The sequence below is a fragment of the Dipteris shenzhenensis genome, chromosome 20 (genome assembly GCF_047967505.1).
Source record: "Dipteris shenzhenensis isolate YYH24624 ecotype China chromosome 20, Dip_SZ_1.0, whole genome shotgun sequence".
NCBI classification, from domain to species: domain Eukaryota; kingdom Viridiplantae; phylum Streptophyta; class Polypodiopsida; order Gleicheniales; family Dipteridaceae; genus Dipteris; species Dipteris shenzhenensis.
In genome coordinates, this window is record NC_141615.1 from 29,510,471 (window position 1) to 29,524,681 (window position 14,211).

Consider the following 14,211-nt stretch of genomic DNA (forward strand, 5'->3'; position numbering starts at 1 on the left):
TTGCTGCAAAACTGAGAGTGGAGGCTCAAGAGGGAGCCAACATAACAAAACCCTAAGGCTAATTGGACTAAGTGTCCTAACTAACCTAGGTGGTACATACACTAATTGTACCAATAGTCCTAACTAACTATAACTAAGGCACATACCAAGGAATAAGTGGCACCTATGGATAGCCCATAGAATGTCCTACAACCAAGAGCTGCCTCTTGGCTGCAGCCAACAGATTCAACCCCCGACTCTCATGGAGATGAGCCGAGATATCCGGGAGGAAGGCCACGGAATGCCACCCTAGATATTCCACATCCAAGCATGAATGCAAACACACCAAGTATTAATGCATCACCTCCACCCTTGAACCTTTTTATCCCAGGGCCTAATAATGCTAATACATGTTATGGCCTCACATTTGCAGGGTGGACGAGGTGGTGACTTTGTGGATGAACATGTTGAAGGTATCGGGATTGCACAAAGAAGCTCGCATGTTCACAATTTGCAGTACCAAAGGCTGTTCGTGCTGCATGGAAAGAGCCTATGTTACATGATGGTTTGAGTATGGATCCGGACTTAGAGGAGCAAAACCTATGGAGTCATGGACTAGAGATTGCATGTGCCCATGGAAGAGGCTTAAGGGCTGGGGAAGGATAATATAGGAGCAGCATATGAGCCAGGCTGGAGGCCATTTATACACCCAGCACCCTGCAACAGCCAGGTCAGCCTGCAGCAGCAGATTGGGGTGTCGGCTTGCCACATGGCAGGCTAGCAGGTGAACACACTCAGTCGGCAGCAGCTGAGGCCAGTCGGTCTGCAAGTCTGCCGCACAGGTCAGCCAGATTGGGGGCAGACCAGCCCATGGGGGCAGTTCAGTCTGCTGAATTGAAAGCCTTCTGGGAGCACACAAAGGTGGCAGATCTACACAATGGTAGAAGAGCCTATTCTGGTGCACAAAGGGTGAGGTGGATTCCTACATCTACATACACATTCTTTTGCCTGTACATCTGAGTGTTCCATCGTCCAGATCTGAAGTATTTTCTTTACATGCATGCACACAGAGTGAGTTGTTGTCTCATGTTAAGTTGTATGATTGCGGGCAAGTCTTCTGCTGCAGGCCCCAGGGAGTCGGTTGCAGCAAGCAAGCTCGCTTGTTTGAACATGGTATCAGGACCTTGCGAGGTAGTAGATGCATGATCGTGTATTCTTTAGGACTATTGGCACACGGTCAACACACCAGACATAATCTGGTTTCGATATAACATTGTCCATCAAGGGTATCTCCTTGATGATGAGAAACAATTCGTCAACAACAACATTATTGCTCCTTTTTCCCTCCTCCTTGGGCTTCTTATTTCAGTCCTCCTTGTTGGCTACTTTCTTACTGGACTCCTTGGCATAATGCCATGACTTGTTGCAGACAAGCACTTGGCCTTCTTCTTCTTTGACTCGGAAGATCCTAGAGATGGCTTTCCTTTCCCGTTTCCCTTTCCCTTGGCATTGAGAACCTTGTCAATGTTTAGGTGATCATACATCTTCGTTAGGACCCTTCCTCAAGGATCATGGGCCCAAGCTCCTCAAACATAATTGTGCTGCTCCTTTTCATATAGTCAATGCCATGACAAAGCCTTGGTACAAGGTAGTTTGCTCAGTACAAGCCTTGTCAAGTTCTTGGTATCCATGATTTTATTTAAAAACTGCAAAGAGCCATGTACAAGCCCTCCTTCGTGGTATGTATGCAGAGTTAGGGCTCATGTGAGCCATGTATAAGCCCCCCTATACACATACATATGTATTGCTCATATGCTGAGCTAAAGCTCCTACACGCTCACAAGAGGGCTTTAGTGGGATGCCTACAGACTCAGCTCATAGGCCCTTATATAAGGCTGAGAAGGGCCTGAGTTCAGCAAACAGAACCCTAGAACAGGCCGAGGTCCTGGACTTGACCCGTGTCTGTTCCAGCTGACCTACTTAACCCACGTCTGTTCCAGCTGACCTGTAGGCCTGCTGGCAGACCTTAGTTCTGGGCTATAAGAGACCCAACGCCCGTACCTGCCCCTCTACCCTGCGCAAAGACTGCTGCAGTATGCAGCCTCTGACTGAGCCCTGCTGCACCTGCTTTTGTATCAATGACTGAGCACCTCTCTTTGGATGCGGCGCTAAATAAGATGTGCACAAATCCCTAATGGTCAGCTGAGCTCTAGATCATTCAAAGCTTAATCAGAAGTTCCTCTCTTTTCCTGTTTTTTAACCCAGCGGGAGGGGGGGGGGGGGGGGCGCGCACGAGAAGGCACCAAGGACACCACTTCAAGCATTAGTTCAATTTTCCTCACTATGATACAATGGATGCAAGCATATGAACTCTTCAGTTACTTAACAAACATATTCTCGTATCCATCCGAAGTAAACAAAGTCAAGGCCTTCATACTTTCAAGCAACACAAATGAACTGCTTAGTACAAAAGAGGTTGAGCAGGAGAGATGTGTAAGGTATTTTGGCTCTTTGATACGTTTGAACTTTGGCTGTTTTGATGTGTAAGGTATTTTGGCTGTTTGATACTTTCAGAAAAACCATATACTGATATTAGTACAAATTTCAGAATTAGAAGTGAAACAAGGTTAAGGGACTCTTTTAAAAATATATCAGTTAAGTTGCCAAATACTAACAGAGCAAAGAAAGCATATGAATATATAATGGAAACAATATCCCAGTACTATCATTTGCCAAATCAGATCTTATTGAACTCCCAAGTGGGTACATCTGTGACCCTCTAAATTAGACAAAAAATAGAAGCTTCATAAATGCCATATACCCTAAGGCCTGACCTCCATCGCCACATCCCAGGGATTCTGTTGAAATTTCATATCTTCAGGAATAAAACGTAAGTCCAATGTGTTCGCTGTACGCTCAAATTCCATTCCATCACAGGACTTGTAAAGAAAATCCGCCGTCGTACTGGAATCACACTCAATCACTGCATAATAGTATCTGCCATGAAAATTTACTTTTAATCTAGAATCAGTGTGTAAGTGTCAAAGCAGACAATGTAAAGCTCAGAATCCATGTTTAATAGCTTGATGGACATGTTAATCAGAGCAATCCATGATATCCACAATCAAGAGGACCCTATTTTAATTTTGTAAAGAAAAAGATGCAGCTTCAAAAGGGTAGGGTAGTTGTACACGCATGATTTTCCAGCTTTCAGTTCACTGAATTGTTTGTTTCTGTGCTCTAAGAGAGAGATGGCAGTCAGCCATATCCCTTGTATCTACGCAATCACGAGGGCCCTACTCAGTTCCCAACAATATTATTCATATGCTTGAAAAGAGATGTCATTAAGCAATATCCCTTGTATTTACATAATCACAAAGGCTCTACTCCAGTTTCCAACGATATGTTATAATCCTTTTGAAGGTAGAGTTGCACCAAACATAGACAGATTTTAAATTTTAAGATGGTGATTAAAGTCCACTGTTCATCTCTTAAAATCCACGCTACCTCAACCTCATGTAGGCCTATGTTACCTAGAAAGCATACAAAAAACAAAATTCGCCAGAGGAATGAATAGGTCATTAGTGAGAGAGTTTACCTGCTCCCTCAGTCACTTCTTCAGTAGTCCACCTCTAAGATGGTATCAGAGACAAAGGCAGCAGTTACAACGATACTTGAGCATCCACCACGGAGATTGAAGTCTGCACCAGATATAGTAATGGAGATGGAGAAGGCGAAGGTGAAGGGGAGAGCATGGTCGGGATACCCTCTAAATTTGTATTTTGTCCCTACCCAGACTTGAGCATCTGCCAGGAAGCTTGTTGCTTAAAGTCTGCAGCAGATACAGTAATGGGATGTAGCAGACGAAGGGGGGAGCATGGTCGGGATATCCTCAAGTTTGTATTTAATCCCTAGTCTACAGCAGATACAGTAATGGGGACCGCATGTTACACTAGTATAAGAGCATGATGGTTCCTTCAGATCTGAAGCATGTTCAAGTGAATCCTAGCAATTACAATGAGACTTGAGCATCCGCCACAGAACTTAAAGTCTGCAACAGATAGTGATGGGGATGCAGTAGGCAAAGGGGGAACATCGTCAGGATATCCTCTAAATTTGTATTTTGACCCTACCTTGGACTTGAGCATCCGCCACGAAGCTTGACGTCTGCTTGAAGTATGCAGCAAATACAGTAATGGTGATGCAGCAAGCGAAGGAGGGAGCATGATCGGGATATCTTCAAATTTGTATTTTGTCCCTAGTCTGCAGCAGATACAGTAATGGGGATGCACCAGGCAAAGGACGAGCACAATTGCGATATCATCTAAATTTGTATTTTGACTTTTCCTTGTAGTACCATATTCCATCAACCTCTCACTCCCTCCAGTGCGCATCAGGCTGCCTCCTATCTTCACATGTGTGCATTTACACCTTATGGCAAAGTAAGGGGGGGGGTCGGCTCCAAATCCAAATCGAGCACTATGGCAGTTCATCATCCGCACAAGGGCCTTCCACCTCAAGCACAAGTCCGAGGACTATCCTTCAACAGCAGTCACCATCACACTCATCTCAGCCATCCATTTATCTGGGGCCTACCAGCCAAGGGGACCTTCAATTTCCGCAATAGCTTCATGGAGTGCCTCAAGGTCTTCCACCCATAAGGTTATTACAACTAGCTCCATAGCCAGCTCTCAGAGACGTGAAAAGTGATGTAAAGTATCTTCGTAACTCAACGTACGCTTAACCCGCGGTTAACCATGGTTGTAATGGTTTGGCCGTGAGGGACTAGCTAGAGGAAGTGCACACTTCCTAGAAGTTCCTAAGGGCAAAGTCTAGGTGCACCACTAGGTCCTAGGGGCAAGGCAAAGGCTTTAAAAGAGGGGTCTAAACGTTGGGCCCGAAGACAACCAACATTGTCCTTGGTATGGGGGTTAGGACTTTAACGAAGGGGCAAATGGCAAGGAGGAGGTGCCATTTGTCATGCTGTGTATGCATGCCCTTCCCCGCCCTCAATCTCCCAGAGGTGCTAGACGTTTTCAGTTGTTCTTGTGCAGGTTTTGAGCTGTTTCAGCCGTTTTAAGCCTATTTCAGCTGTTCCAAGGCTAGTACTCACTTCTACAAAGTGCTAGAAATCAATTTTCAACTTTCTGAAAATTTTAGTATGGACTGTACGGACGTGTACGGCTGCCTCCAGTAGGTGCCCAGGGTTGTCTTTAGTTGTGCTGGACCTTTCTGCACGTGTTTTTAGCTACGTGGTGGCTTCTAGTGCTGTTCTTGACCAATGCAGGCTACAAGAGGAACTTTCCCTGCTGCTTTTGGCATGCTCTCTTAGTAGGAGGACTCAGGCACAAATCTTGAGACAATCATTTCGGGGCAAATCTGTGAACCATATTTCCTCTACAGCTCTTTCTTGTTCACCCTCCATTCTCTACCTTCATTTCTCTCTTATCCTGATTGTTGGAAGACACCTGTACCCTGCGAGGAGCCTAGACAGAGGATAGGTGCAAGGAAGGAGCTCACCCCTCTGCCACAAACAACGAGAATTGGTTCCAGGTTCTGTTTTTCCTTGTTACAGCAAGCAACCTAGGGAGATGTCTGGGTTCACACCCCCTTGAGCCACGTATCATGAATCTAAGCCCTTGATATGGTTTCATCTGATGCCCTTGATTTCGCTTGATGTAAAAGCTAAGCTTTTGACTAAAGCACTAAAAGCATATAGGTGCTTTTCACAATAAAAAGACTATATAAACGTTTCAAACCTATTCGATTTCAAGAGATGGTCCACTTGATTTGCAAGTTTGGGCTTATTGGCATGTGAAGCTTTGGAGAGCCTCGCGATGACCCTATGCTCCACTCTCACAAGCCTAAGAGCTCGACTTACTATAGTGATCAAACTCCCATTTTCCCGAGATTGAAGAGGCACATAACGCTGGCTAAGTGGAGAGTGAGAATATTACCTGCTCTACTTCGGACTTCCTCTAATGATAGTCGTCTTCCTGTGCTGTCCAAAGTCTACTCAACGATCTGAAAATGTTGGAATCATCCCACTCAAGGACACACGCAAATCCTCTTAGGGTCACATTGGCAAGTTTTCCAGATATTATCTCTTGGCGTTCGACTACGATTACGACTATTGACATTCAGGTAATATGCCAGTTTCTTATCCATTCGCGAGACTTATCCTTGACATTTGCAGGGAGGATCGGGTCCTAATGGACCCTGTGTTGTGTCTCATGTCCACAATGTACTCATTCTCTTTTTCCTTAAACAATTAATAAGATAGTGGGATTCGGCTTCAATTTCGAGTTAGTAGTTACTTGCTTCACGATGGAAAAGAGTGCATGTCGCAGATCTAGTTCTTTCTTGCTTTGCAGCTTTTTACAATGCATGCGTGATGTTTACAGTCCTTTCAGAACTCCTACAGGTTCTAGCAAGCACCCAGAGGCAAGGGTGATCCTGTGGTAGGCCTAAGGACAATGTGGATGCATGTGATAGCCTTGAGGCTGCCTTGAGCTCAGTTTGCGAGTGATTTGGATGCATGAATGCCTCTCAGTTGGGTCAGATCAGAACTCCATGGCTGAGTATGCCTATGGGCTGTCATATGCTATGGCCTTGACAAAGTGGTGAGAGAACCGGCTTCTTGGATCTCTTCCTCTCATTTATTTCTGCAATATTGTAAGGGAATAGACACTGCCCTTGCATCCTAGCAAGAGGTAAGACCTCCCACATGGCATCTTCCTCTCATTCTCTCATATCGATCGACAAATTCAATGGGTCCAACTTTCATAATTGGCAGATCAAAATCAAGTGCCATCTTATGAAAGGTGGTCTTTGGGACATTGTTCACCGTGCTGCTCTCGAAGGTCCATCTGAGCAAGTTGTTACTGCCAAGAACGACAAAGCCTATGCTATCATATTGCTCGGCCTTGGAGATGATTACATTCATCACATCTCTGACATACAGTCTGCTCCTCAAGCATGGATCACTTTGGATACCCTTTTTGGAGCCCGATCTAAAAACTCTAAGATTGCACTTATGATCTCATTCTTTGATCTACATATGCAAGAAGGAGCTACTATAGCCTCTCATGTCAATTCTCTTCGCAGTCTTATAGTTCAGCTTGCGTCAGTCAAGTCTCCCATCTCCGAAGATATTGCTATTGCTGTGCTTCTCAAAAGCTTACCTGACTCCTATGCTACTCTTGTCACTACCTTCAAGTATCATAATAATCCTTCTCTTGAGGGTATCATCAATGCTCTCCAAGAGAAAGAAAGAACTCAACAACGAAAGGTAACTGACACTGCATTTTTAGCAAAGAAAGGAAGTTCTAAGGTAAAGAAGCCTTGCACCCATTGTGGCAAAACTAATCATATGGAGAAGGGCTGTTTCAAGGCTCATCCATGCACCATTTGTGGCCGTGATAATCACCAGGAGAGGGACTGCTACTCCAAAACCTCTACATCAGCTCCTGCATCTACCTCAGCCCATGTTGCTGCAACATCTCCATCAGCCGATCCTGCTGTTCCTTCCTCACATGATGAGAAGTGGGCTTTCTGATTACTTCTATGTCTTGTCTACCACCTTGACCACCGATGATGTAGGTCAAGGGGTTCTAGTGTCTTGGTCTTTCTATTTGTCTACAGTCAGTCTTCTGTCTATCTAGTCTTGTCTGTCTGTCTATTTGTCTATCAATCTGACTGTCTTTTAGATCCATCTTGTCCCTACCCTTGTGGACCCATATGAGGATATCACTTGAGGAGGGGTGTCTCAGGATCTTTTGTTTGTCATGTTGTCTATCTTGTCTCTCAGTCTATCAATCTTTTTGTCTGTCTTCTAGTCTTGTCTTTCTGTCTTACTCCTAGTGTCCACTTAAGGAGGGTGTTGGAGATAAGTGCACACTAGGTGTACTATTTCCTAGTCTACATATGTCTAAGTCTAAGTCTAGTCTTTATGTCTTGAGTGTGTGCCATGTGGCACTTCTACAATTATCCCATAACCACTCTTGCTTTATGTCTTGTACTTTGGCCCATATATTCATGGGTCACATCATTGCAATTGATCAGTCTAGCTTGTGTCTTGTCTACACTCTTCTCAAGGTATTTCTAGTCTTTCAGTCTTGTTATTTCATTTCCAGTTTCTAGTTCTAGTTCTTGCTTCCATATTCCAACAGCCTTGCCACTGGGAATTCTAGTGGTGCACTTGGATTAGATGCCTTGAAGACAGGTAGAGGATTTACAGGGAGGAAAAATGCAGGGTTGACCCCTTGTGAAGCATTTCCATTCAGAAGCATTAAATAAATACCGTAAGGGGCACCAAGGAATTTGGGGCCAGTGGGTGCACTGTGTACTATTTTCATTGAGCAGGGGCATTCTACCCTTACCTTTGCTGTTGTTGAAGTTTATTTCTAAGTTATGCTAAGTGATTGAAGTGAATGAAGCTTGCATTGTAGCTATTTATGAAGTTTATGATTAGGTAGAAGATGATCACTGCCCTTTTAGTTATTGAAGGCCAATTTCAGTGGTTCCATTGCCAGCACAGTCACCATCTTCCTACAGAGGTGAGCCCTGATAGTATTGTATAAAGGACACCTTCATTGCAATTGTTGCTATAGCCATCAATCTAGCAAAGCATGTCACACCGTGAGTGGTCATGGACCATCTCTTAGCAAGAGGGGCAGGACGAAGACAAAACATCATAAAGAAAGAAAGAAAAGAAAGAAATTTTATTAGAGTCTTTGGAAGACCGATGGGTCTATGAGACTGAAAGAAAACCTGATACAAATCACAGTAAGGATGGAGCTACTGAAACGAGCATCATCACCCGTGTTGAATCCTAAGTCTGATCATACATAATTAAATATATCTGGATGTAACAATGAAAAGAAAAGGACTGAAGCGGAGCGGAATCCTCCATATGTCATGTCGCCCTAGCTGGTGCATAGCCGATGATGGGACGCTTGCGCCTGTCAAGGGGTGACGTGCGTCTCGGTCTCCTGGACAAGGCTCGACGCAAGACCAGAGCCACCGTGACTCCCGTGGGACGTATCCCGGGTCTAAACAATGACGGGAGTCCCCCAGAGAGATCTGTGAGTCCCCTCGATGTCTCGTGTGTCGTGCTGCGATCATCGGGTCGAGATCTCTGTCACGTCTGCGGCTAGAGACTGGACGATCAATGTGTCATGTGCACGGATTGGTATCTGACGTGTACTAGTTACACAGAACTAGCTCAGGTTAGCCTGGGGAGGCTTAGAGCTAGGCAGGCTTGATTCTCGGGTTGAGTGGCAAGGGTACGAACTATTTATAGGTCTTCGCTATTTTTGGCGCCGGGGCCCGAGTCTATAAAAGAGGCCCAGGGGGTTCAGTTCTCAGTGTGCAGTTGGGAGCAAGTCTCGTTCCCAGGTGCTACGTCTGATCCTGGATTGTGTCGCGGACGCGCGCCTGCATCTTAGCGTAGCCCAAGGCCCAGTGGCAGATCCAGGGCTTCACAGCGCCACCTGGTGGTATGGGACACCAGGCTGGTTGGGATCTGATTGGGAGTTCGTGCCAGTAGCTCAGCTCGTGGCTCGGGGGGACATCTTCTGATTCGGGATCACATCCCGTAGATGTCACGGTTGCGTGGTGAGCAGCCTGCTCAGTTCTGATGTTGTGTGTGGTTATTTTGCAGATCAGGGGTTTCAGGAGTGCTGGGATGTGTCAGTTGGTATCAGAGCCAGCTCCTGAGGTAGGAACTTCTGATGCGAGAAATTTGACGGATTTCTCTTCCAGGTATGCCCTAAAATTCGAGATTTCCTGCTGCGTTTTTGCTGTCTACCTGGGGTAGAAGGGGTGAAGAAATATCTGGGAAAGGAAGAAGAAGAGGAGTGAAATAGAATCGAAATTTCTGAAGGCTACAGAGAGAAGTTCTGAGGGAAGAGAAGGAGAGCAGAAAGGAAGGAGAGTAGGGCAGGAAATAGACAGCCAGGGAGTAGGGGATGGGGAGGTTGGGAAGGGGCGTTGAAGGCGAGGCAGAGTGGCGGGACAGCCTGTGTAAAAGGCTGTCCCCAGCCAGCGCAGCGGGCTGTCCACAGCCTGCGCAACAGGCTGCGAGCAGCCTGCGCTGAAGCAGGGTGCTTTTTCCGAAAAAAGCACCCCTCCAAAGTTGGAGGGGCTCAGGTTCTTTTTCCGAAAAAAGCACCCCTCCAAAGCTGGAGGGGCTTAGCCTTCTTTGGAAGCCTAGCTTCCAAATCAGGCAGCCCTGCACCCTATATAGGTGGGGGGCTGGGTGCTAGGCAACCCACAAGCAGCCCAAGATTCGAGAAGCTACCTCGAAATCTGTGCCAGCCAGCCTCGCCCTTCAGCCGCGCCCTGTTCGAACAGCTTCCCTGCATCCGCCCTGCCTGCGATAGCCCTGCGCAACTCCCGAAGCTGCCGTACCAGCCGTACAGCTCCAGCGACAGCCGTACAGTCTGTACGGACTGTCCTGCCTGTTTCGAACCAGCTGCTGTACCGAACAGCAGCTGCGCCAGCTTCTGCAGCCACCGTACGGACTGCGTCAGCAGCCGTACAGGCCACGTCAGCAGTCCGTACAGCTCCTATTGTCGACTGCGCATCCGGTTAGCAGATTCGGGGAGGCACCAGGACTCGTGGTCTTCCAGATTTCAGCATCTCTTCTGTCAGATTTATCTGGGACGGTTTTCTTCTGCTCCATCTCCCTCCGTGCTCCGTTTCAGTTATTTATTTCTCTCCGTTTGTAATCGAATCAGATTTCAGCCATGTCTGATGCTCCAAATCCCGAGTTTGCTATGGGAGAGCAGGACTTAGATTACACTCCAGTGGGAGAGGATGATCAGGGTCTCTATGATGACCTGATCACTAAGAAAGCCTTCAGTGAGTTCACGACTGCTCTGGATGGTAAATTTGAGCAGGTCAACGCTAATCAATCGGGGTTGACACAGCAACTCCAAGGGATACAAGCTACTTTGACTCTTCTGGCTAGCACGGTTCAGGCACTCACGCATGTGGATGCCATGGCCTCCGTGCTAGGCCCGAATATCACTCCGGATCCCTTTCCAGGTGACCAGAAATCAAGAACAAAGGAGGTGGTTGACACTTGGTTGCACAAGTGGCAAGTACACTTCCAATTTCACCCCTATCCAGACGAGAAAAAGATTCAGCTAGCAGCAGGGTTTATGTCAGGTAAAGCCTTGCTTTGGTGGAAAGAACTTCAGCCTAAGCCTGATACTTGGACAGAATTTGAGGGTATCTTCAGGAAGGAGTTCCTGAAGAAGGAAGATGACTACGATATCGTCGGCAAGCTCAAGGCCCTCGATATGTCAAAATTGAATTTAACTTTTGAAGTTTATCTTCAAAGATTTAGGGATCTGGAAACCAGGGCCACTAAAATGGATCCTGTAACCTTGTTAGGTTTTTTCGTGGATGGTTTGCCAGACTCCTATAAGTTACATATTAAGAATAACAAGTGCACAACATTGCAGGAGGCCATGACATATGCGCGCATATATGATGATACCATGGCCGGTACCAAGGCAACCACAGTTACCGAGACCAGCGGAAAGAACAAACGCAAGTTCTTTCAGCATGCAACTGGTATTGGGGAGACGAAGTCTACGGACAACGCCTCCAGGAAAAGCTTAACTCCTGCGAAGAATGGTAAGGCCCGTTTCCTTCGCACTCTCAGGCTCAAGAAAGAGGGCCGGTGTTTTTATTGCGAGGAGCGGGGCCACACGAAGAATGAGTGTCCTAAGCGGAAGAACCAGAAATTGGTGCTAGGACCGAAGCTCCAGGCAGGTCCACGAACCGCAGCTAAGGGAGCCAACCAGGTTACGATGACAGGTATTTCAGTAAATGTCATTACCTGCCCCCTTTCTTGTAATTGTACCTTTAATACTTCGTTGTTTGGTTCCCATGATCTTTTCCGAGTTTATGGAGAAGTTAGGGACCAACAGGTTCACATTCTCTTTGATCCGGGCAGCTCTCACAATTTTGTTAATTACAAATTTGTGCAGAAGATGGGGCTGTCCACAGTACCTAGCGACCACACCTACGAGGTGCAGCTTCCAGCCGGGAAGCAGTTTTGGAATCGCAAGGTTAAAGCGCTTCCCATCCGGATTCAAGCCTACACACGGGAGCTCTCACATGTTATGTTATGCATTTAGAGCATGTAGACTTGCTGATCGGGATAGAGTGGTTTAAAACCCACAATATCCAGATTGGATGGATGGAGCATACGCTTTCTTTTGTAGACAAAGGCACCCAATTTTGTATTCAGTGTGATAAGATTATCCCTTCTCAGGGGCCTATTGTATCTGCGATGCAGCTTCGAAATATATTGAACACTTCTCATTATGATGTCTATCAGTGTGTTTTGATTCCACTTTCTTCATTTATTGTTTCGGTAATTAACAAAAATGAATTAAGTGTGTTTGAACACCGAGAATTGAGAACGTTGTTAGATAATTTCAAGGACGTATTCCCAGCTCAACTGCCGGAAGGGTTACCTCCAGAAAGGGCAGTAGATCATCGCATAGACTTAGTCCCAGGGGCTCAACCTATCAGTGTACCCCCGTATAGGATGAGCCAGATAGAGGAGGATGAGTTAGCTACCCAGCTTCAGGATTACCTGAATATGGGCTATATCCGCCCAAGTAAATCTCCTTGGGGTGCACCTGTCCTATTAAGAAAGAAGAAGGATTCTTCCTGGAGAATGTGTATAGATTATAAACGACTCAATAAAGTTACAATTAAGAATCGCTATCCTTTACCTCGTTCTGATGATTTGATAGACCGTTTGGCCGGAGCGAAATATTTCACTAAGATTGATTTGCGTACGGGTTATCATCAAATCCGTATCTATGCTAAACACATAGATAGGACCGCATTCCGGACTAGGTATGGTCATTACGAGTTCCTCGTATTACCTTTTGGTTTGACCAATGCTCCTGCTACTTTTCAGCAGATGATGAACGATTTGTTCAGAGATTATCTGGACAAATTTGTTGTCGTGTTCTTAGATGATATCTTGGTATATAGTAAAACGCTTGAGGATCATATAGGACACCTTCGGGTTGTCTTACTTAATCTAAGACAGCATAAGCTTTATGCCAAGATGAGTAAATGTGACTTCTTTATGAAAGAGATCATTTACTTAGGACACAAGATTTCTTCTGAAGGTATTAGCATTGATCTGGATCGTATCCAAAAGGTTTTAGAATGGCCTATCCCTCAGACTGTGAAACAACTTCGTTCTTTCCTAGGATTTACGGTATTTCTTCGGAAGTCAGTCCGTGATTATTCACAAATCACGGTACCCTTGACCAACATATTGAAAGGTCGTGGACGCAGGTCTACTCAACCGATCCCTTGGAATGATGCAATGAACAAGGCTTTTGAAACCTTGAAGTTATCTATCAAGGAAGCACCCGTTCTTGCATTACCCGATCCTACCCGGCCTTATGTTTTAGAGGCCGATGCGAGTGATTATGCGATTGGGGCAGCTCTATTCCAAGAGGGCAAACCTGTAGCTTTTGAGAGTAAGAAGCTAGACGACACTCAGTATCGTTGGCCCACACTTGAGAAGGAACTTTATGCAGTAGTGTATGCTCTCAAGGTTTGGAGACACTACTTGTATGGTTCAAAGTTCCTTGTATTGACTGATCACCAGTCAATTAAGTATGTGTGTGATGGATCAGACTTGAGAGGAAGGAAAGCCAGATGGGCAGAGTTAATGCAGGATTTTGATTTCGAAATACGTTATCGTAAGGGTTCGTTAAATAGTGTGGCGGATGCCTTAAGTCGAGTTAAGTTTGTAAATGCTTTGTCATTTACGGAAATATCCTCAGACCTATTTCAATCCTTGAGAGGGCTATACGCAACTGATAGTCATTTCAGTTCTTATTGGCAGAGAGTCCAGGATGGGAATTCCATGGTTGACCAGGACTCAGGGATTGTGCCACCTAGGATACAGGCGGCGGGAGGTCAGTGGATGATTAGGAACGGCTTGCTGTTCCGGAATGAAAAGATTTGTGTGCCTGATGTTCTGGACCTAAAATCCAAGATTCTCTGGGAGTGTCATGATGCTCCTAGTGCGGGACATCCAGGTATACATAGGACTCTGTCTCTTGTGAAGCATACCTTTTATTGGCCTAAGATACGTGCATTTGTAGAGAACTATGTGGTAGGTTGCCGAGTTTGTCAAGTTACTAAGGCTGAACGCCTTAGGAGCGCGGGCTAATT

At 45.8% G+C, this 14,211-nt stretch overlaps 1 protein-coding gene across 1 annotated transcript in view; it reads right to left on the reverse strand.

Moving 5' to 3' along the window:
- LOC147889507 (pre-rRNA-processing ESF1-like protein) overlaps positions 1-14,211 on the reverse strand; it is a 66,493-nt gene that overhangs the window by 15,160 nt on the left and 37,122 nt on the right. Inside the window, exon 4 of the mRNA XM_087391508.1 lies at positions 2,814-2,976. Coding sequence (XP_087247634.1) covers positions 2,814-2,976 — 163 coding nt within the window. The remainder of the gene's footprint in view (positions 1-2,813; positions 2,977-14,211) is intronic.